Source organism: Anguilla rostrata, chromosome 16, assembly GCF_018555375.3.
Source record: "Anguilla rostrata isolate EN2019 chromosome 16, ASM1855537v3, whole genome shotgun sequence".
NCBI lineage: Eukaryota > Metazoa > Chordata > Actinopteri > Anguilliformes > Anguillidae > Anguilla > Anguilla rostrata.
Genome location: NC_057948.1, coordinates 23850637 through 23874992, shown reverse-complemented (window position 1 = coordinate 23874992; position 24356 = coordinate 23850637). Strand labels below are relative to the sequence as shown.

The 24356-nt window shown below is 47.7% G+C and overlaps 1 protein-coding gene and 1 long non-coding RNA gene across 21 annotated transcripts in view; one reads left to right on the top strand and one right to left on the bottom strand.

The window, feature by feature from the left end:
* The window catches only part of LOC135242566 (uncharacterized), a 235752-nt gene that overhangs the window by 196266 nt on the left and 15130 nt on the right, over positions 1-24356 (bottom strand). For 11 of the 15 annotated variants that reach the window (XR_010326384.1, XR_010326387.1, XR_010326385.1 and 8 more), the window contains exon 2: positions 10377-10511. This is a non-coding gene — a long non-coding RNA (uncharacterized LOC135242566). Of the gene's footprint in view, positions 1-7152; positions 7573-8309; positions 8460-10376; positions 10512-24356 lie in introns of those variants that run through there. The other 4 variants (XR_010326392.1, XR_010326390.1, XR_010326391.1 and 1 more) reach the window with 3 other exon arrangements.
* On the top strand, positions 68-21427 carry LOC135242562 (semaphorin-6D-like). Of its 6 annotated transcripts, none has more exons than XM_064313690.1 (19): positions 68-393; positions 6614-6782; positions 7329-7440; positions 7664-7724; positions 9345-9407; positions 9527-9628; positions 9936-10026; positions 10399-10518; positions 11267-11355; positions 11993-12210; positions 12334-12465; positions 12737-12892; positions 13030-13197; positions 13509-13649; positions 14000-14077; positions 14294-14352; positions 14783-14839; positions 15596-15769; positions 17504-21427. In XM_064313690.1, exons 2-19 carry the CDS (start codon positions 6665-6667, stop codon positions 18829-18831), a joined length of 3267 nt encoding a protein of 1088 aa, XP_064169760.1. In that variant the 5' UTR covers positions 68-393; positions 6614-6664; the 3' UTR covers positions 18832-21427. The 6 variants fall into 6 exon arrangements, with proteins under 6 accessions (XP_064169760.1, XP_064169762.1, XP_064169758.1 ...); XM_064313688.1 differs by having other exon boundaries at positions 71-393; positions 13024-13197; XM_064313689.1 differs by lacking the exon at positions 68-393 and adding an exon at positions 400-1093 and having other exon boundaries at positions 13024-13197.

Here is a 24356-nt window from a genome sequence, read left to right as displayed (position 1 = left end):
AAAACAGTTCAGTTAAAGGTTTTTAAAGCCAGCTTATTTCAGGTGGGGGATGGGTGAAAGCAGGGTCAGGGCGATTTAGGGGCCCTCACGGCAGCAGGATACGCTCAGTCGAGCCGGGAAACGAGCCAAAATCCACATCCAGGAAAAGCGGCAAGCGCAAGGGGAGAAAGGAACGGAGGATTGGGGCGGGGCCAGCTGCTGAGCGGTCGTCCTATTGGTAGACTGCGGGCGGTTCTCTCTGTGGATAGAGTCAGCGTGGATCGAGTTACACCGTTTGCTGTGCAGCAGTTTTGTTTTTCTCTGTGAACAGTACACAGCGCAGCTCCAAAGTTAGAAGTTGCCCATTTGTTTTTGTTGCAATATTCGAGGATACAGAATACCGATTCAGATGAGGTGAGTGGCGCCTTCGGAAAGCTACTTCCAGGCAATTTTATATATGAACTAGTGGGCTTTCGGGAAAGAAGACGAGGGCAAGAGATTTGCAAGTACTGGGATCATAACGAAGTGTGTTGTAGGCAGGCAGAGCAGAACGAAGCGCATCCAACTCGCTAGTATGTGAAGTACAAAAATAGTACTCGAGAAGCTATTTTTAATCAGACAGCCGCTGCATTCACAGACCATCTCCATACGTCCGATCTGTGGTTCTGGTCTTTCAGGAGGAGATTTAAACGGTTCTTTTTGGTTTTTAACTTTTGTCGCACACGTTTAGGCTACAGCTGCCCTTGCGTTTGGGCTCACTTCTCTTGTTTGTTTTTCCCCCTCTGGTTATTAAAGTTACTGTCGGGAAGGGGGTCGGGGTTAAGGAAAGGGGGAAGGGGCGGCAGTGGTGCCATTTGATCGGTCTTTGAAGATCAGAAAGCTTAAAGTCGGGCCTAAGGACGGATAGATTGACGAGTCAGTGGGAAAATACGTCCTTATTGCCATCGGAATTAATTTTCGCAGTCCACAACCGGACAGAAAGGAGGCTGGATATTCCGGACGAGGGATGCGTTTGGGATATTTACACATTTTTATTGTGGATTATACCGCTGAGTGGAACTGTGGAATCTAAGGAGCTGGAATTTTGTTTTCATAAATGTTTGAAAGCCACAAGGTAGGGAGTCTTTTTTATTAGCTGTGTGTGTGTGTGTGTGTGGACACAGAATCTCAGGCATAGCCTATGTTATGAGATTTAACATCTGATTTATGATTACAGCACTGTTCATTATGCTGTCGATCAGCTTATTATTTAACGTTATCTATTACTTTGTAACTAGATTAAGGTATATATTTTTAGTAAGCTAATAATAATGTTTTTCCTCATGAATTATATTTTGCTGAGGATATTGTGGAGAAGGTAATAAACTGTGCTAATACAACTGTAATACCGTTTATATAATTCAGTAATTAACTTAACATTTCTACACAGATTTTTAGATAATACTGACTGGCGTTTGAAGCGGTTGACGTGAGTACCTTAAACGAATTTCGCGGCGTAAGCAAGTATCCCCATTTCAGAATCAATATAAATATCGTTCAGGTATTGCATGCCTCCGAGTACACGGTTCTGTAGTTTCCCTCAACGGACAGCTAAATTATACAATATACTGCAACATTTGAAAGCCAGTTACAGTATCTAACGTGCGTGCGCCAGTGTTCACTGTTACTTTGTGTTCTATCTGTCCATCGGTCCAGTTAAATGGCCCGAGTTAAATGGTCCGTTCTTTGGTTTAGTTCTCCCTTCAGTCGTATTAGTTTCAAGGGAAACGACTAAACGTATTTTAAGTATCACAGTTTCGTTCGTCCTTGATTAGTGCGTTAAGATTCTCGTATAGGCTACGGTCTCCTTTTTCGTAGCCGCTCAGCTTCTGCAGAATTAATTTAAGCAATCCTTCTGTCACCTTTAGTCGCTATCGCCACTAAGAAATCATTAGGCTACCCTTAAATCGTTACTGCTGCCATATGGTATACAGGTTGAACTGAGAGCAATAGTTGAAACTGTAAGGCGACTGAATGACTGAATGTAGACTATCCACAGGCATCTCTTTAACATATTAAAATTAGATGTTGGAGTGGCGTTGGAGTTACAGCATGTTTCCGAGCATGTCTTGTGAGGGGATTAATTGATTACGGTGCAGGCATTTATAATTAAGAAATAAAACGCATACTTTCTATGATAACGACTGCTCTATTATTGACTGTTACACGTGGATAAGCTATGTAAAGTCTCCCTTGAGTTTTTACCTCTCACATGTTGTACCCTAATTGCACTGTTACGACGTAGCCTACAAACTGACACTTTGTCTTTACCATATGAATTTACAACTGTTCGAAGAGGGCAAATGTATTTAATGTTGGGCTATGTATTTATACATCATACTACAGGCCTACGCGGTCTAAATGTTTCGGCTGGAAAATGTATATTACCATACCACCTTTTGTATTTTATACCCCCTCCGCTAACATGTTTGGACTGCAGCTTTTTTTCTCACTTCGAGAATAGAAATACTGAAACCCAGCCTGCATTAAAAATCGCGCGTAGTTTACCTACTCCGTACTTAAGATTTAATAAGGTTGATTTAGCCTACTGCACGTTCTCCATTGGTCTTTTTGTTAATTAGTCAAATGTTCCACTTCAGCGACCACAAAGTGAACTTTTCCCTATTCTGTACCCAAACGCTGTATAGCAGCCCATCAATCATGCTGTCTCTGACCACAAGAGACCCCTGGCTTTGTAACTGGGCCTCTCAGTGATCATTGGACTGTGGATAGAACAGCTGGCCACAGCAATTTCGCTCTTCCACGCCATTGCTGGCATTGTCCTGGCACAGGCCTTAAAGTCAACATCCAGAACACGAGGCTTCTATTATGGGGCCCGACCCCGGCGTTGCATGGGGCCAGGGGACCCGCACCTGCCGGAAAGTTTGCATGCATGGAGCTTTATTTAAAGCAGCAACCGCTTCCTTTAAAAAGAGCAAAAAAAAGCACGGTCTCGCAGTTCCCCAGAGAACTGAGAGGGAGCGTTATTTTGCCATAAGCAGAAACGCGTCACTTGCCAGAACTTTCAGGGCAAACAAGTTCGGACTCCTCCTATCTCGTCCTTGACTCAGCACGGAAGATTACGCATTCTTATTACTCCGGTAAAGAATTTTACTGCAGTGATCAAGGTCCGCTCTAATCGCATGCGCTGTTCGCCCCACAGGACCGATGGTTAACTTTTCAGCACTTCTTAGTTACTCTGGAAGCACGGTGATGGCCTTCCATTTGGTTTAACAGCATGTTACTTAACAGGAGCCCTAAATGTTCCCCTTTTCCAAACAGTATCAGGCAGAACCACAGCTATAACGCATGTTCCAAAAAAGTTGTCAAGACCTTGGCTAGTGTTATCACGCCAATTCTATAACTAGTGACCTGACACTTGATGTTCCACATATGCTATGCCTGATAACGTGACACGCTGGAGTGATGTGTGGCTCTGATAAAGGTGCCTACGGACCTGGTTTTAGTTTGCCAGCACCAGGCTTGGTCATGGGAGCAAAGCTGTTTGGTTCAACCGTATAGTTCTTATTTGACCTGACAGAAAAGGACAGAGTAAAAACATCTGGAACCAGAACTCTTGTGGTTCTACCTGGCTCAGATTCTGACAGTGGGGAGAAGAAAGGGGGAGGGACAAGGGGGGTCTTTCTCTGATTCTGTACACAAGCGAGAACCTCCCCTCCCCCAGAAAAAAAAAAAAACATCAGCTCCATTTCCTGATCTCATATTCTGTGGCCTCACCACACGGCAGGGAACGGGACGACATGGAACCCCACAGCCAAGCTTCAGGCATCGTGCGGAGCGGCCAAGTTAGTAGAGATCTCAAATGACAAATTGCCCTTATTGTCTTGCTGCCTTTTTATTGCCGGAGTCCCCCCAAGTCGAATCTCGCTGTAGGGGAGTCCAGCCTTATTGCTGGTAAACAGCAGACTGCTGTGACCTACCAGACAGAAAGTCAGCATACAATTCCTAACCAAAAAAAATAAAAAATGGACAATTACAGTTACTTTTGTTCAGCCCCGTAAGCAAGTTGTTTGGCAACATCACCCACTGAGAAGCCTTTTGAATGGAATCGGGACTGAAGGAACTTGTCGCAACAAGGCGCTTTCGCAATAAACGAGAGTGGGAGCGCCAAGCGGTAGCATGTTGCGTGACGAGAGCTCTGTTCTCGGCTCTGGGCTTGCCAAGATCTAGACACTGGAAGTCAAGAACAGCCAGGGCACGGAACGGAGCTTCTGTGCTTGCCGGGGGCTGGCTCGCATTTTTCAGGCACGTCGTCTGCATGCCTTGCCATTCTGCGGTGACGTACAACACCCGAGGTTTCATTTTACTTATTTATTTTATTTATATGTCGGCCCCTCTTCATTCATAGCGTTTTAATAAGGAATCGTGGGATTGGGTAACAGCAGGGTACGTTCGGCTCACACTGTAACCTTGCATGAATAATGCATACAGGACCGCATGCATGAGCAGCGGCTCATCCTTTTAAGATCCTGGGGCTTTGTGGCTAACCTGGATTGTGGAAATTTGTGCAAAGGAAACGTGGGTGAGGAATGAAAAATGGAGGTACTGGCTCTGCAGGACACGGGGCATGTGGAAAGGTGTGTTTTCCCTCTTTAGGATTGGCATGCATTCCTCTGCAAGTCTTTCCTGGCCATCATGTTGCCAGTTTGGACCAATAAGGAGAGTACAGTGAGAAGCCCAGGGTTGTTTTCATTTGTCACCTGTTCTCTGTTGAGGTTGTTAGCTGTAGATGATACTTGCTTGCTGATTAGTAAGTACAATATTTATCTTTATCCTGGGTGACTTGACTTCAGTAGATTAGTATACGGTCCCTTTATTCAGTGAGGTGTTTTAGGATGCAGCCCATGCTTGCTATTCAGTGAGGTGTTTTAGGGTGCAGCCCATGCTTGCTATTCAGTGAGGTGTTTTAGGGTGCAGCTCATCCTTGCTTTCTGTAAGCATGCTATCACTCACCATTCAAACCTACAGTCTGCAGGACATAGTTCTAGTGCAGGGTCTGAACAAACTTCGCATGACTTTTTGACTTTAAATTATCTTAATATCTCAATGAATCGACTTTTTTTGGGCAATTTGTTTTTGTTTAGTTTTTTTGAGGCAGGGGTTGGTGTATTTGAGAATACACATAGTCAGAATGGGTATTTTCTCTGCCATATTTGGTATGTTAGCAAAGAGTTTATAATTACGGGCCTGATCCCTGAGCTGATTCTTTAACAACTGAGACCAGATGGCCGGCTGGTTCGCATGTGCCTCTGATTACACCGCGCTCCGTCCAGCTCACGCACATGAAAGCTGCAGCCGGGCTGATAAAAAAAACCGCCGCGGACGCGGACTCGAGCGGGCGCGGCCAAACCTCCCGCGTCCCCCCCCTTCCCCCCTCTGAATCACGGTCCCGAGCGGCCTGCCCGAGCGGTCGATGCTTATCGCCGGCCGCCGCGAGCAGGTGCGCGCAGGGGCTAATTGAAAAAGCATCAATGGTCGATGTGCGGTCAGCACAGGGCAGGCTCGCACATCGGGGGATACGCATCTGTCACTCCGCACGCCTCGGGCTAATCCATTTCCCCCCCCCACCCCTCTGCCGGCGAAAACTGCTTATACCTGCTCACTCCGTCCACCTGGGTAAATTTGCTTGCTGTATTGCGTAGTGACCGCTGAAGCAATCATTACTTTGCGCTCCGTTTGATTGGAAATCTGTCACTACCAGAACGCTGCCAGGCCATCGCAATGTCATGTTTTCACATAAACAGCAACGGCAGTCTGGTGGACATGAGAAAATTAAAAACGTGAATATAAACACATGAATAAATAAGTAAGTCACACAGAGAGACCCGTCTGCTTGTTGCTCATGGCTGCATAGGTTTCACTCCTTGCTCTTTTGTAAACAGACTACCCCCAGGAACCGTGAGAGGGACACGGTTTTAAAGCCGCAGCAGTGGGTCAGAAGGAGCGCCGTTGTCGTAGGATGGTGTGCGCTTGCTCTGTCTGCGGGCTCTTCCCGATGTGCCCCGCTGACCGGCCATTACTGACCTTTCCGGCTGCAGCAGGTGCAACAATGCACAGCTGCCCATTACCAACACTGAAACCTCAGCACAAAAATCAGCTCTCGTCAGCAGGCGAAAACAGCGAGTGAAAATGCTAATTAGAGCTGTCAGTGGGGGGGGGGGGGGAGGAGCGATTGACATATAGGAAGATGTGTGATGGAGAGAGGGAGGGGAGGTGATATATCTGCAAAGCTGGAAACTCACTACTGCCCTCTTGTAGCTGGGTGCGCTGGTGCTAAAATAGAAGGTTGTTGTGGTGCTGGTTTCGCTCACACGTCCTGTAGACACCGATTGCTGTGTCCATAGCGAACCATGCGCATGGCTAACCGCTGTGCAGCTTGAGCACTCAATCCATGCACATGCTAAAGAGTCTTCTCTGATTTCCAACCAGGTGGGGATCGAGGAAATAGGCACATTGGGCAGAATATTAGATTGCTTTGTAACCCATATCTTCAAAGGTTAATAAAAATGGTTATTCATCAAAAAAACAAACAAAAATATTTCTGACAACAGCCCTTCTCTGTGTGTTTCTGCAGGTAACACCCACACATTTCTGAAACAGGAAGTGAGCGCTTTCTGTGCCGACCATGGCCCCGCGGGGACACCTGCTCCTGGGCTGCCTGCTGCTCGCCACCGCGCACCTGTGCGCCCACGCAGTCAGCTTTCCGGAAGACTCCGCCCCCCTCGACTCCGTAGACTACCACTGTAAGTGCTGATCCTGAGACTGAGGCTTTTTAAAAATAACCTTGATGCGTATTTTAAAGAAGCGATTAGAACATACATTTCACTGTCATTGTCTACAATACAAAACATCTGGTGGTGCATCACAGAATTACTCTTTTGTTTGGGGGGGGGGGGGGGGGTTGTGGGGGTGCCTCTGTTTTATTTGTTTTCCAGATGGCTGACAATCAGTGCTCAGTTTTCTCCCATTTGTTCAGTATAACAAAGTAAATTATGCACAGCCGTATGTGGGAGGACCAAATCGATCCCACAATGCCTTGTCAGTCTGGGATCAAGCAGACTAAAAGGGTTGGCCTCACCCCCACTGTGCCGTACAGTGAGAAATTACACAAAAAAATGTGCTGACACAGTTAACACGAGCATTCAGCGTTAGTGCTGTTTCTTTAATATTCATTAGGAGGACGGAGAGGAAAAGCAGTTATGGCCGTCATGCGTACAGTTAATCAATGGCCCCCATCGACTTTTCTGCTCGGTAATCCCAAATAACACCATCCCTCATCTCCTCCGCAGACTCCCGACGGTACCCCGTCTTCAGGGGCCGTCCCTCGGGCAATGAATCTCAACACAGACTGGACTTCCAGCTGATGGCGAAGATCCAGGACACACTCTTCATCGCTGGCAGGTAAATCATTACAGGAGCTCTTAATTGCATTGGATCCAGGACCCACTACCCAATAATATATACCAGCGGCGTATTGATTGGAGGGTATGGAGGCGATTTATGTTACATGACGGGGTGCAATGGCTCTGTTTGCTGTGGAAGGGGGGAAGGAAATGGTTTTGCCTTTTGCAGCTGCAGCAATAACCAGAAATGACCTGCTCGTGTGTGTGTGTGCTTTCAACAGAGACCAGGTCTACTTAGTGAGTCTGCGGGAATCGTACCGGAACGAAATCATCCCGTACAGGGTAAGTGCCGTTTTGCAGTTGTTTGCTGAATAAAGTAATAGGCAGACCTCCAACGGGCGTAGGTGAGACCCGGGGGGGTTGGGGGGTAGGCGGAGGTTGACATTAAGAAAATTAAGAGGCTTACAGCTGCATCCAAAAATGCAGAATGCTGATTTTTACTCGCTGGGGGGGAAGGGGAGGTGGTGTGTGTGTGTGAGTGCGAGAGAGTGTGTGTGTGTGTGTGCACGAAAGAGTCTGCCTATGTGTGTGTGTGTGTGTGTGTGAATGAGAAAGAGTATGTGTATGTAAAAGTGTGTGTGTGAATGTGTGTCAGCATAATTGCAGATGATCATTCTGTCATGTCCTCACCCCCTCTCTCGATGACCTGTCTTTACCTTCTCTGCTCTCCTGGGGACTCAGTCCATTGATTCAGTGTGTACTAGAGCTGGTACATACCGAAGCAGCTTCACTCACTTTCACTGCCCTGTCCTCTGGGCCTGTTTCGTACTCTGACCCCCTGCCTTTCTGAAGCCCGGTCACGTCCCGCTTTCTCAAATGCTTTCAACCTGGCTTGCCCTAATAAAAATAATGAAAAAATAAACTCACGTCGCCCACAGAATTTCAGCCCAATCTCCACTCCGTTTCCCTACAGAACCACTGTCCATGGCTGCGCTTTCTCTGGCTGGTTCTGCTTTTCTCTTCTAGCCGTCTCAGTCTGGTTCTCTCAGTTGTGCTTGATCTCTCATTATACCCGCGCTGCGGAGGGAACGCATTGATTTATCACGCTGTGTGTACCTGCTTCCGCTCACGCCTGGCTCCCCCGCATCCTCAGAGATTGATCATTTATCAGGGCTCGTGTGGGGCTGCCCTCCCTGCAAGGAATCCAAAGCTGACCATCTTTTACTGCTTCGCCCATTTCTTCCATTCACACCTCATTTAATGTCTTCGATTTACTCGACTCCCTTGTATCCCTCCAACAGCTCATGTGATTTGTAGTCTATTAGGCCATCATTGCCGAAACGTGAAAATCAAAGGGTGTCTCGTTGCCCCCATTATAGCCAGTTATGAATGGATTTTGATTAAGCGGAACAGGCGGCTTTTCTGCAGAACCATATCAATTTTAGGTGATGGGGTCAAAGGTCACGGCCGTAGAGGCCCCTGATTGAGGCTGCAAATTAAGTCACATGGACATTAAAAAGACTTAACTGTTTTGAACTCCCTTATATATTATATACTCATTTTCTTGCACGTTCAGTTATGTTTGTGTGCTTCTTTTGAGGTGGATAACTTAAGTTGCTCTGGACACATGCATTGGACACATGTACAGTGTGTTGTCTTAGATCCTGGTCTGCACATTTCATTTAAGTTAGGTGTGTGCCCATCCTACAAGGGATTCCTTAGTAATCTCCTGACTTTCTCAGCATCATTATTTACTTTGCGTCTTCCTAACTGCTTATTTGCACCAAGTACATTTTATGGAAAGAAAATATTTTAATGCATTTTGGTCAGACACTGCAGGTGTTAATTCACGTCTTGACCCGAACACTGTGAAAGTATGAACAACTGATAATTAAGGAAATACAAATAAGAGTATCAGTCCAATGCATTGCAGCGCATTCATTTCTCCTCTTCCCATTTCAGAAACTGACATGGAGGTCTGGCCAACCAGACAGGGAGACCTGTGCCATGAAAGGCAAACACAGGGTAAGATAAGTCCTCTCCTCTACCTATTTAAAAAGCAGGAACTGCTCTCCAAAAAAAACACAACATAAACCCATAAGTAACCTCCCTGTCCTCTTTCTCTCCCCCCTTTTTGTTCAAAGGATGAATGCCATAATTTCATTAAGGTGTTGGCCCCCAGAAACGACGATCTGGTTTTCATCTGCGGAACCAACGGATTTAACCCCATGTGCAGGTTCTACCGGGTATGTCGATGGCTACCGCTTCTTCCGCGATTAATGGCGTTTACGGTTTTGTGTGCATTCAGCGTAAATTGTTCCAGCCATTTTAATTAGGCAGCGGCAGCGAGACGAACATCTGTCGCATGCCGTGTGAGGAACCGGTGGAGGAGGACGCGAAGCGTGCTTAGAGTGTCACGGCTGCTGCGCCTGCTTTCAAGCGAATTATTGTTGTTATTCGTGTGCATACCTTCATTACACATGCATCATAACAGTGAAAATGAAAATAATAAAAGCAACAATAATATTCTGTTCATCTTTTGTTTACACCCAGTTGGACAACCTGGAGTTTGATGGGGAGGAAATCAGTGGTTTGGCAAGGTGCCCATTTGACGCCAAACAGACCAATGTCGCCCTCTTTGCTGGTATGAATGTCTTTAAAAATAATCCAATCAGAATGATGAATGTCCTTTTGGAACATCTTAGACGCGGGGGAGGGGGGGTGATGAAAACTGTGATGGCTATATAAGAGCCAGATATGAGCAGGAGTGTTATTAATCATAATCATCATATTTATTACAATGAGTGGAGCACTCCGGTGTCCATAGCAACTACGACCCTGAAAAGTTGTGGTCACGGTCGATAAACCTGTAAGCATTTCATTATTTTTAATAAAAAGCTAGTTACCGCCAAAGCGAAAACATAGCATCCTTTTATCCAGGCGTAAAAGCGAGACCCAAATGTATTTGTTTATCAACGCGACACAAGCACTGACCTTCGCCGCGCGTCTCTTGCAGATGGGAAACTGTACTCTGCTACCGTGGCGGACTTCCTGGCCAGCGACGCCGTCATTTACCGCAGCATGGGAGATGGCTCCGCCCTCAGGACCATCAAGTACGACTCCAAATGGCTGAAAGGTAAGAGGTCCCAATCAGCTGCCAATCGCCTGTTCACGCGTGCGCCCTCACATCGGCACGGCAACGTTGCATTCAGAACACATTTTCATTTTGGCCTGAAGCCGATGTTCAGACCGAGACCCACTTTCATTTTTTTTTAAGCATAAAATACATTTTATACAGCCAGACATTTCCTGAAGCAATTCAAGTTGTATAACAACAGGGTCCCACTTGGGAATCAAACCTACAACCTCTTGTGCTACAGGTCCAGTTATCTAACCATAATACTATACTGCTGCAAAATGTGTGACATTCCTGTGAACTCCACCTTCTTAAAGACTCCTTCCATCATATGAGCCAGTCAAGCCGACCAAAACAATCACACTGTGAATGAAAGCTTCTGGAGAGTTGTCCTGCTGGAGCTGAAGCCATATTTTTTTCATTCCAGCATCTGTTTGGGTGTTTTTTTTTCCTATCTTAACGCTGAAGATCGATTAGCAGAGTGCATGCTCGTGTTTTTATTGGAGAAACTTTTCAAAACGTTCTTGTGTTTATACCTATAATCTGTTTTTTTTTTCTTCCTTGACTGAAATAGACTTCAGTGCCTCCAGACTACATGAAAAAATGTGTTTGTTTTATTTTGAAATTCCGTACTTCTGAACAATCTAGGTCACCGCTAAGCCAGGGCTCCCCAATCGCTGCGTGAAACCCGCCGCAACAATAGACAAATGCTAAAGTCGCTAACGATGCGAAAACGCTGCCTTTTCAGAACCCCACTTTCTGCACGCTGTGAACTACGGAAATTACGTCTACTTCTTCTTCAGGGAAATCGCGGCGGAGTACAACAGCCTGGGGAAGGTGGGTCCCGAATTGACGCACGACGCCACGCAAACGAAAACCGCGCTGTACAGTAATGGGAACAATTCATTCGATTTTAGCGCGGCTGTAAAAAGATAAACACCCGCCGCACCCGCCAGCCTCAGATCTGTTCTGGGGCCTCCGCTTGGCGGTAATTGATGTCTCCCTTCGGGCATTAGCATGCACCACTCGGCCTCCTCCGGCTCGCTCGGAAATTTACCAACACAGCATCCCGGGATTTTCCCAGACAGGTTTTAAGCACTTTCCCTAAACCACGAGCCCATAAATATTTCAGTCTCACTAATGCAGGGAGTGATACCTGCTCAGTGCTGGAGATTTGCTGCGGTGAATTATTAAGACTGAACCGCATGGTTAATTTAAAGAATTTGGAATTCTTTCCCCCATCCCTTTTTTCTTGTTTTTTTTTTTTTGTTAATTCCCATTCAGTTTTATAAAGAGCTGCTTGTAGCAGATTCAGGGCATGTGGAGAACGTCCTGCTAGTAGGACAGAGGCCCTCGGCAGGGCCTGCATTTGCAGATGCTACGCAAGGCAGCCTGTAGTGTGTTATTTAGGTGCAGGAACCCTGTTTGTCGGTGATGTTGACCCAACCCACCTCCGCCCGGTTCCGTCCCACAGGCTGTGTACTCCAGAGTGGCTCGCATATGCAAGAACGACGTGGGCGGGTCGCAGAGAGTTCTGGAGAAGCACTGGACCTCGTTCGTAAAGGCCCGGCTGAACTGCTCCGTCCCCGGGGAGTCCTTCTTCTACTTCGACGTGCTGCAGTCCATCACGGACATCGTCGACATCAACGGAGTCCCGACTGTGGTGGGCGTGTTCACCACGCAGCTCAACAGGTAGGGGTGACGATTCGACTTCACATTTGGTTCTCCGGTTTCTGCTGTAGTCCTATTCAGTTCGGTTCTTCCGCCCTGACGCTCTAACCGCTAACGCCGTGCGAACATCCCATATCGCCACAGCATTCCAGGCTCGGCGGTTTGCGCATTCTCCATGGCGGACATCGAAAAGGTCTTCCATGGCCAGTTTAAGGAGCAGAAAACGGCAGACTCCGTCTGGACGGCCTTTCCCGAGCACAGGCTGCCAAAACCCAGGTAGGTGCAACGTTTCCAACAAGCTGTAATTTGTCGGTGGTTGTGGGGGTAAATAATTAATGTGCTGATAATTAGACTTGCTGCTTACTTACCCCCGCCTGGCAGGCACTGTGTTAGCGCAGGTGTGCTTTTACGAGCACGCGACACATCGTTAGCGTCTCTGATTACGCAAAAGAAAAAAGAAAACTGATCGTACTCTGTGGGAGTGGACTCCACCCCCAGCCACCTGGGACTCCAGGAGTGATAATTGCCCCCCTCCCGTTCCCCTCAGGCCTGGCTGCTGTGCAGGACACGGTCCCGCAGAGGGATACAAAACCTCCATCGAGTTCCCCGACGAAACGCTGCTCTTCATCAAGTCCCACCCCCTGATGGACGCCGCCGTTCCATCCGTCAACGACGAGCCCTGGTTCACAAAGACCCGCGTGCGGTAAGGTCCTGCCCTTCCCCGGGGAAGCTTCCAGGGGCCTGTGCTAATTACCGCCGGGGTAGAGAGGGATAATTACTCTCATTATAGTCTCAGAGTAGCGTTAACAGAGCTTTCTCCCTCTCTCTTGGTAGGTACAGGCTGACAGCCGTGGCGGTGGACAACGCCGCCGGCCCTTACCAGAACTACACGGTGGTGTACATCGGCTCTGAAGCAGGCATAGTCCTGAAGGTGCTGGCCAAGACTTCCCAGCATTCCCTGAACGACAGCGTCTTATTGGAGGAGATCGACGTCTTCAACCGTGCCAAGTATGTTAGACGACCCTTATCACGATGGTCTCATTCTCACAAGGTCTTAGGGCCCCTGGGGTTTAGTTATGCTGTGGTTCCAGTGTGTTTTTGCACAACAGACTTCGATGTTCTGCTCTTATGATTGTGGTTGACGTGTTGCTGTGCAGCTGCACTCTGAAGGCTGATTAAAACTCTTAAAGGGCCAGGAGAGGCCAGGTCAAAAGTGGGTCAAAGCGGGACAGGGCGAGTCCTAACGGCCAGCCGTGCGTGACGGACCGGTCCTGGTCTGACCGCCTCTCTCTCTGCTCTCGGTCTTCTCTCGGTCGCAGGTGCGTCTCAAACAGCGAGGAGGACAGACGTGTGCTGTCGCTGCACCTGGACAGAGAGACGCACGGCCTGTACGTGGCCTTCTCCAGCTGCGTGATCAGGATGCCTCTCAGCCGCTGCCAGCGCCACGCCTCCTGCCACAAGTGAGTGACACCCCCTAGCCCCGCCCTCATCTGCAGCTGCACAGGTTCATGGGCTTGTTCCACACCAGCCTTGTTTCTGGCGCTGGGCGTTCAGCTCCGGTGGCCGCACAGACAGTTTTTAATCTTTAGTCTGTAGCAACAGAGCAGCAGTGTGGTGCTGTCATTAGGAATCAGACCTAAAATGTTTGCGGGTTCAAATCCCAGATGAGGAATAGCTGTTGCACCTCTGAGCTAGTGGCTGAAATCCACCTGAGCGGCAGTACCTCGCGGTGTTAAACCGGTGTAATATGTAAAAGCTGAGAAAGCTGTGTCAGGTGAGCGCGCATACTGACGGTGTTTGTGAAACGCAGGTCCTGCATCGCGTCGCGGGATCCCTACTGCGGCTGGATGCCACACAGATCCTGTGAGAAGATCCCGCCCGGCCAGCTGTAAGCACTTAACTCCCTCTCCCTCTCCCGGCCCGGCCAGCTGGCTCACGGCTGCGCTTTTACTGATCGTTTGAGTGTCACGCTCGTTAAGACCCGCGTGGCCTCGTGCTGTAGCCACGCCCAGCAGTGACGAATTCACAGGTGCAGGTTTCTTTTTTTAACGTGCTCTCCCCTTTCAACCCCTTCTCTCTCTCTCTCTCTCTCTCTGCCGGACAGAACCGGCTACGAACAGGACGTGGAATACGGCAACACCGCGCGGCTGGGCGACTGTCACGGTGAGACGTTGGCGGGTTGGCGTGCGGCGTATCCGCGGCTGACAGCACTAACTCACAGCGGCACACACCAGTAGGCTCCGGGCACATTCCAGCGGGGAATGACCACGGACACATTCACTGCCACATCTTACTAACGGCGCCCATAGCACATGGACATGATACGCATCACTGCCAAAAGAGATCCACAAGGCTGAACTACCCCACTCAAACAGCAGCACCCAGATAAACCCACTCGTTTTTCCCCAGTGCACGTGACGGGGTGTTGTATGTATGGATGTATGTTAGGATTTGCTTTCCGTTAAAACAATTTGTGAACTAAAGCCTTAGTTTGCAAACTGCTTTAATTTTGGTCTTGATTTATTATTATTATTATTATTATTATTATTATTATTATTTCTATACTGATTTCCTGTTCCTTTAACTCTTGTAGAATTTTTGGCAGCTACATCTACGCCAGATTACAAATCATTTGGCGACCCAACGTCTGGTTAGTTTATTTTAAAAAATATTTCTTTCCTTCCTTGAGTTCAGCGTATCTCAACCCCCCCCACCCCATTCCCTCTGTTTCCCCCAGTCACCTGTCATATTAACAAACCCCCCCCTCGTCTCTCACAACCAAATCCCACGTAAAAGTGTTTCCATGACAATGCTCCCGTCTTATTGTTAACCGTTTCACTGCTGAACCACAGCTGTCTCCCCGTCAGCATTTGTCCATCAGCTCCTGCACAGTAACCCATTGAGCACAAACCCTTGTTCTCTACATCTCTGTCGTCATCTCACCTGACTCACACAACACGCCATTTTCCCTTAATCTGTGATGTCTGCACATTAGCATTCAGTGTTGAAGCGTCTTGACACGCAGTCAAATTTCATTAGTAGTCAGAGGTATTTTCAATGGTATTTAATATAACTTGGGATATTCAGAGGATTAAAAGTGTATCATTGGGATTCATCATCTGTTGCAATTATAATAATATTAAGCCAGGTTCTAAACTACAATATAATAATTCAAGGATAGTTTCTGGCTATATATTATTGACACACTGAATTGTTATTTTTGTTGGGTAAAGAAAAAATAATTATAACCCCCCCCCACAAAAAAAAAAAACTGTCAGCGAAAAATAAACTGCTACCCTTTGACTGCATCCGCTAACCGTGTTTTGTTTAACCGTTTGCTTTGTCCACAACTGTTTTTGTTTTTGTTGTTCTTTCGGTGGTTTAACGGTTTTGTTTGTCACCACAGACATGGAGTTGTCATCATCAGCGTCAGTCACAACAGTGACGCCTGTCCCCGTAGCAACAACCCAAATCACTACCGCTCAGACATCTGAATTTAATGGTTCAAGGGAATTTGTGCACCACGACGTCCCCACCATCACTTCCCAGTCTTTTGGGTCCTTACCTGGCGTGCCTCAGGGTAAGCCGTCCCCATAGGAAGCTCAGAGCTGCTGAATGGAGGCCTGGAGAATAGCTGCCATTAGCCGGTCTTTTGAGCGCGACACTACGCGCGGTACGGTGCGCCGCGGTGCCCTGAGGCGGCAGAACGGGCCCTACCGCCGCGGCCGACGCATGTGTTAGCGCCAGGGAACGTTTTAGTCTGCCCCTGCCCCGTAGCATGAAGGAGAAGTACATAGTCACTTCCGCATAAGGGAAAACTTGTTAATAATTAAGCATTCATTTCATTTTCTATTTATGCCTTGTGAAAATGGCCATCTCAACGTTAGGTGCCCCACTGCCCTAGTTTAGCGATTTCCATCACAACAGTAGTTGAGAATATCAAATGTCACATTCATAAAACTTGAATAAACCTTTGTTATTTTTTCACATCGTCACCTTTTTAGTTCCTGGCTTTTGTCTTTATGTTTTGCACAAGTTATAAATTTCTTCATGACGTTCCCATTAAGCTGCCACTGTCTATTCCCTAAAATGGGTTGATTGCAGCCTACTTTCATTTGTTTTTAATTATCCCAAAGCACAAGCGGGGTGTCATTTCCCATAAAAGGAAGTCCCTCCCCATGTTAACATAATTTGCAAGCAGCTATGCAGGACCTCCATCAGCAAATATGGCATTTATTCTTTTTATATTTCAATGTATCATTTTTTATTTGTATTTTTATTCTGCTTTGTGTGTTCATGTTTGTGTTTTGAAATGTTTTCTCAACATCTTTGCATTTTTCCTCCTTGATATTTTAGTTTCAATTTTCCTTCATTTCACTCTTTTTTTTCTGCCACAAATTTCTTCTAAAACCCACCAGTTATAGTAGCCTTCCCTTTCGCATTCCCTGTTCCTGGCAGTCTCTTCTACCCCACTGGGTGTTGCATGGGTAGATGACTAACTCCCTAAAATGTCTGTGGTTACTAACAAATCTTCCAGCACCTTTCGCTAAATAGGTTTTTTACACTTCGACCCCTGAATTAAGAACTGATCGGCATGTCTTCACTAACTTAACTAACTTTCTGCAATCCTTCTGGGAATATTTTTTAAAATTCCATACTGAACGGGGTAACAACTCACCAAATAACACAATCAAAACTTCTTTATTCTGTACAATGCACGTTATTCACAACTATGAGCTCCTCCCTTGGTAAATTTCATTATTCTGTATAAATTGTGTTCAAGGCCACCTAAAAAGGCTGTTTACAGGTAGCGGTACTGGTACAAAGGATTAGATCATTTGCTGAAAGAGAATTCAGATTTCACTCTTGTTTTCTTCATTTTTCAACTGCCTGAATGATCAAGAAAAAATGATATTCGCAACATAATCTGTACAATCACAGGGACCGAGGTAGATCTCACGCTCTAATTAAAAAACACCCTTCTAGAAATTCCGCCTGAGTCTACGGGTCGACATCGCCTCGGGAAATTATCAGAATTTAAATGCAAATTTCCCCGACCCCTTATACGCATCTGGCGTGCCCTCATCTAAAATCCCATCATTTTATTCTGTTGTCAGACGCATCAATCAGAGGCGGCGAGCGTTCCTTCATAACTGACAGGAAATACAAATGACAAAGAAACTGTCGTAACAGAAACAGGTTAATGTAGAACACTAGCCTCAGGAAAGCGAGAGAAAGTGTGTTTAGGGGCCAAAGAGAACCTTTTTTAAGCCGCACTGTCATGTGGATGTTAAAGCTGTGTGTGTGTGCCTAGGTGTGTGGGAGGTGCAGTCGAGTGAATCCAACCAGATGGTCCACATGAACGTCCTGATCACCTGCGTTTTCGCCGCCTTCCTCCTGGGGGCCATGATCGCGGGGATGGCGGTCTACTGCTACCGGGATGCCTTCCTACAGAAGCCCAGAAGGATCCATAAGGACGGGGAGTCGGCGCAGTCCTGCACGGACTCGGCCGGCAGCTTCGCCAAGCTCAACGGGCTCTTCGACAGCCCGGTGAAGGAGTACCAGCAGAACATGGACTCCCCGAAGCTGTACACCAACCTGCTGAGCACCGGGAAGGACCCGCTGACCGGCGCCGACACCAAGGCCATGATGCTGGGCAGCCAGTGCCAGCCGCCGGAGCTGTCTGCCCTCCCCACGCCAGAGTCCACGCCCGTCCTGCAGCAGAAGAGCCTGCAGCCAATCAGGAACCAGTGGGAGAAGGCCCAGGGCAAGGTGCTGCCGTCCCGCCGGGACTCCCCACCCAAAAGCCCGCAGTACTTCCCCTCCAGCCCTCCCCCGCACTCGCCCGTAGGCCACGCCCACATCCCCAGCGCCGTGGTCCTCCCCAACGCCACCCACGACTACCGGGCGTCCTTCTCCAGCGGCAGCGACGCGTTGCGGTGTGAGAGGAGGGTGCCGAGCGGTGAGCAGCCTGCCTGCTCCAGGCCCAGCAGGAAGGACCAGCGGCGAGCCGTGGATACGCGGAACACCCTCAACGACCTGCTGAAGCACCTGACCGACGGCAGCGGCGGAGGGGGCGGGCCCAAGGCCATCCTTGTGGACGCACCCAGCTCCCCGCGCCAGAACATGATGCTGGACCCCATGCTGGGTATGGCAGAGGTCCCGCCCAAAGTCCCCAGCAGGGAGGCGTCGCTGTATTCGCCCTCCTCCTCCCTGCCCAGGAACAGTCCCACAAAGCGGGTGGATGTTCCCAGCAGCCCGACCACGCCCACGGGGCAGACTGACACGCTGGAGCGGCAGAGGGGCTACCAGCGGGCCTCCCAGAGGCACTCCATATCCGCCCTCCCCAAAAACATGAACTCGCCCAATGGGGTCGGGGTCGCCGTATCGCGGCAACCCAGTATGAACAGAGGGGGCTACATGCCCCCCACGCCCCCCTCCAGACTGGACTCTCACGGGATGCCCCGGGGGGTCCACCCCCAGCCCTCCCTGTCCCGACAGAGCAGCTACAGCGGGCAGGGCTCCCTGCCCCGCACGGGGGTCAGGAGGACGCCGTCGATAAAGCCCGACGTCCCGCCCAAACCAAACGGGTTCATCCCACAGACTGCTCAGATCAGGGTTGTGAACAAGTACAGCTACTGAGAGGGCAAGGGGCGCTCGATCAACATGGACACTGGCCGCTAGCGCCCAAGGGGACACCAGCTCTGAGGACGTGGGGAGTCCCCGGCCCCAGACCCGCATTTTAGGAGAGCTGGTGGGGTTTGAGTGGAAATTACAAGTGGCCAAAGAAAGAAAGGCACTGTGGGTACCATCTTGTTTTTGTTTTTTTTTTTTGTAATTTTCCACTCTTTCAGAATTTGAGTTGGGAGTTCCCTCCTGCTAGGGAGGCCCCAAGAGGGACAGAAAAAAGCATGGAGGAGCTGGGCTGCTTGGGCTTCGAAACGAACGGCCGCGTCGCTCCCAGAACAGAGAGAGCGGTCGGCCGAGAATACTTGAAGAATGGGTACCTTTTATTCACTGCCACCGAGTGTCGTCTTCCCAGTAAATGTGAACAGAGGAAAAATGTATGCATTTCACTCACCATTTCAAGGAACAAAAAAATAATGTATCAAACCTTCCAGCGGCAATGAGCCACATGTTGAATCGCAAACACATGGCCCTGATATCACGAACCAAAACGACGACCATCATCTGGCCGACTGTAGCGGAGGCGTTGTGTTTGGGGCAGGAAGTGTGTCCTGTGTGGAACACGGGAATAGACCAATAGGATGCTGGCACATTGCCTGTCTGCGGGGCAGTCAGCTGATTATAAACAGAAACAAGTTCTTAAGAGTCACTTTCCAAGGTACATTAAAGACTTTAATGTACATGGACCTTGGATTTTCACTAAGTATGAGCAATGACCCCCTGGAGTACAGTTTTGTCTCACTGGGAACTTTCCTGAATGTTATTTGCTGCTACTGGTAGGAAGGGAAAAATGAAGAGGTGGTTTTGTGCATTTAGGACATTATGAGTAGCATTGCGTTTGTGTAGCTCTGGTCGTTTTTCAGGTGAGCGGTACGTTACTGCACATGTGGTTTTGAGGGATCTGGTGCTGGCACTACCCAGACCAGGTGGCATTGGGCCATGCTTGTGATAGCCCCCCTCCCCCAAAAAAATGTAAGTCTGCAGGGGTGGCAGTGCCAGCCAGGCTTAGAAATGAGTCCCTGAACCTCGTATCTGAACTCGTATCTGTCACTACGCCGTTTGTGTCCTCCGGTCCTTCCTGTTCCTGGAAGCTAAAGGTCCAGCAACATTCACAGAGATTTCAGTCTGCCGCAGCGCAAGGCAGAAAAGGTTTTTAATTTCACCTTCTGTCCTGCAACTTTCAGCCTCTTTCAGAGATAATTAATTGTACAATTATTCCAAACAAAAATTAACCCATGTGTTTTGAATGGTCATGCTGGTAATGACAGTATGTTGAGTGCATATTATAAATATATAAATATTTTTAGGCAAATCCGTGCATCGTGTGCCTTATTCAGTGAACGATGGTTAAAAATATATATATATATATTGGGAAACTGTCCACTGCGGTTTGAGCATTTGGGGTGTAGGCCACCCAAATGGGCAAACCGCGCGTTCCAAAAAGCCGCAGTCGGTGGAACAAAGAGCCAACCTGCTGACCAAACATTCCGCTGCAGGGCAAACCTGACGTGAACCTTAAAACGAGGACAGCCTCACCTTAACAGCGCGAGGTCTACTGTCCTGGCAGCTTCCTCTCCATTGCTTTGAATTACCGAAACACTACAGGCTTCCATCCTTTACACTCCGCACACTTCCGCCGGGTGCCACTCCGAGGTGCCACACTACCAGCGTGGAGTAACGCGGTCCTGTCCATTTCAGAGCTGCTGGAGCCAAGCCCAGCCGACTGAACTAACAGCAACTGTCAATTTTAACATTCATAAATTTAAAAACAGCTCAATGCCTCAAAACATAAAACAACAGGAAAAAAAGCCGATTTAAGTATCGATTCAGTGACACAGCTAATTTGTTTTTGAAGGGACAGCTGGACGTTGGCAGGTATTAACGGACAGCAACGAGGAGCGTTTTGCGTTCCGTTCTGGCCAGGAAAAAGAATGCCTTCTGACCGTAGTCATTTTTCCACACGAGGACTTTTAAACTCTAAAGCGTTTTCACAGCAGCCGCATTGGAAATATGTAGTTCTCTCCGAGTCTGCACACGTTCGTGCCGTTCCTCCATCCCATTTCATTGTACAGTTTCACCGAGACGTTGGCTCCCTAACAAGCGAACCCGACGTCATTCTGTTTACAAGATATGTATGTATTCAAACAATTGCCTATTCATTAAGTTGGATGTCTCTACCTGCTACTAGGCTTTTTTTTTTGTTTTGCAATAACATGTGATCTGTCCATGTGTTTGAAGCTTGGAGGTCTGTAATGTCAAGCTGCCTTGTATATTGCAATATGACGTCAAGTCTTTGTGTTGCAGTTTGACTTCCTCAAGCCTTTCCAGTGCGATTGAACCAGAGTCGGTGACTTTTCTTTTTACAACTACATGCAAACCGTTGGCTGAAATGCAGTTGTGTGTTTTACGGGACTATTTTAACATGTAGATAATGTTGTAAACATTTACTGTGAATGTGTAAATAATTATGTTCATTGTTTTGTTTTTTTAGAGTTTTTTTTTTTGTAAACACAGCATGTATAGTTGAAATAAAACATTACTGCGCAGAAAATCTTTGAAAACCTATGCATCTATACCCAGAACTAACACATGCAAGATTTCTTTTTCTTTATCTATTAATATGAAAATATGTTCTCTGAAACAGAGCGGAGAGATGACTGGGGTGGGTAGTTTGCCAACGTTACATTCCCAGTGAGATTTTACAGCGCAGCTGAAGAATGCTGTGAATATAGCTCTTTTGACCATCATCCAACTGTTTTCACTGTTCATGCAACAATGAAAATAGCTCACCTCTTTACAGTGCCTAATTAAATGCTACAGAATTCTGGGGATCACATGCTTTAATGACACCATAAAGGAAATGAAAAACGAGATCACAACAAGGAACTTGCCTGTAACCTATGCTGCCTGGTTTCCCCTCCCCCTCAACTGACCCAATCTTGCCCTGTCCTTTTAACGCGCGTGCGTGCCTGCCATCTATGCGGTCCCGCGCCGCTGTAGCCAGGGGCGAAAAACATGAATATACCTCCTCGTAATACTGACTCAGAACGGCCTCTTCTTCACGCTAGATTGCTCGCGTGCTCAGGATGGAAGAGCTTCCTTTATTCCCCACAGCCTCCAACCCTCTGCTGTTGTCCACGGCTTTTTCAATCTTCTTTACAAAGGGGCGCGGGGCTACAGAGAGATTACTCAGTGCAAAGTGCCTGGAACCTTCTGCGGTAAGCGACCGTCGGAGACACTCGGCGCTGCCTCAGCCCTGCTCCTCTCATTGATTCTCCTAGCATGTTCCCGTGCCAGTGCCAGCGTCTCCAGCGGAATCATTTATTTTAACAACCTCACTTTCAAGGTTTCAGAGTTTCTGAGCAAGTATTTCCTGAAGCGAAATCAAGAAAATGTCTTGTAATCTGCTCCACTGCGTCGGAGAGAGACGCGGCGGTGATCGCCTTTGGTGCTTCTCATGCTGTGCGACGGCAGTTACTGCGCTAGGCTGAGTGTTAAGCAAACCAAATTCACTCGCAGTCAGAGCCCAGCGTGAAACGTCAGCATTGTGCAGTCAATTAGAAATAAAGTAAATACCGTGTAATCCTTCCATCTGAATTGCTCTGGCTTCGGTGGCACGGTTGGTAAAAGGCTATCATCGCAAACCTGGGCCTTGCCTTGGCCAGGGCCAAGTCATTTCCAACTATGGCCAGGTATAGGGATGGGTTTAGGTTGGCAAAGATCTTAGGGTCACTGCTCACAGTCCTCACAAGCACACGTCAGGTGCACACCGGTAACCCCCAACCCCCAACCAGAGAAACACACACATGCTTCAGCTGCAGGGCTACTAGGACATGGGTGCAGGCGGCACAGTTCCACAGGTACTGATGATTCACGCCAAACCTGTGATTGTCAATCTCACCCGGGGGCATGGTTGTATCCTTAAGCTAGTGTACTGCTAAACCAGAACTGCTCCAGTAAATATCCAGCTCTGTATCTATTTGATCAAATATACCGCAGTAAGGAACTCGCAGAGGCATTGCTAGGCCCGTCTTGTTAAGACCTTGAGCTCCAGCAGTGGGCTCGCCACCACGTGATGTCACATTGCATATCAGGTTTGTGACCCCCGGCTCACAACATCTGTCAAAACTAACTGCCTCCCCGCAGCTGCTCATTTGCATATCTGTAAACTGCAATTTGCATATGGTAATGAGATTGTTTTCTGTACTTGACGAGACTAAAATCTGCCAGCAAGTTTGCCGATCTTGCACAACAGCACACTGACAAGGGCATGGCAAAAGGCCGGGGTGCATCTTTGCGTTAACATGTGAACTCTACATGCTGGGTGCACAGTGATGTCACTCACCAGGGAATTACATTTCCTGAAGAACATTTCAGTGGGCTATCTACGGTTAGTCCCTGTGCTGTCATCACATCGAGACACACAGGGTGTGGACTCCAGCTCAGATTCACACATTTACCTCAGCATGGCAACCATTTTTTATTTATTTATTTATTTTCATGTCTACATACGCTGCAGGTGTAACTGACTTGGGAGGAAATGCCACCTGTCCAGGCTTGCAGAGTGCAGCGGACTTGGAAACGGGGAAATGCGGTGTCCTAGAATGACAAAAGGGGATGTTGTCCTGAATAAACTGCCTGTCATAAACAGCCGGAGTATCAGAGAAGGGGCTGCTTTTGGTTTTAGAGCATTACTAAAACAAACATGTCAGTCAAAAAGTAAACCCCCAGGTCAAAAATTTTTGTTTTCCTTGAAAGAAAGCAGCTTCAACTGCTTCCTCATATATATAAAAAAAAAAAAAAAAGGAAGAAGAAATTATGGAGCAGAACGTTATTATGAATTAATGGCCTTCATTTCTCAATTTTTCCATTTATTACATGGAAGCTTCCTCTGGGACAGCTAAGAATAGTGTACAGACATTAAAATAATACTGAAAATCAAACAGCTGGAACATTGCAGTTCAGGAGTGAAGAGCGGGAAGTCAGCTCCTGATGTTGCTGGATTGGGTACGGGAGTGTCAGGTGTACCTACGGAAAGTAAACGGGAGACGAGCCAACGCTGTACACACTACCTGCACCTGAATGCAAAGTGCGATTTAACCACTTCTCGCATTTTACCAGCTTTCTGCACTTTGAATGTGCTGCATACTATTCCACGAGGAAAAACCTTACGGGCAATTGAAAAATGAATTTTGTTAAGTTAAAATTAGGAATGGGGTGCATGCTATTTTGAGCTGCTCTCTATGCTCTAATGCAGTTCAAAAACAAAAAGATAACAGTAAATCACAACTTTTGGCAAACGTTCCAGCGGGCACGGCTCTAAATCCCGTGTGCTACGTGGGAAACGATGTGCACGAAGATAAAGAACTCTGCTGTGGTCACCTGGCACCAAATTTAGAGAGTGTTATGACATCCTGGCATCCATTTATACGGTGTGGGATTTAGTTTTAAAAAAAAAAATGTTAGTTAAAAAACAAGAC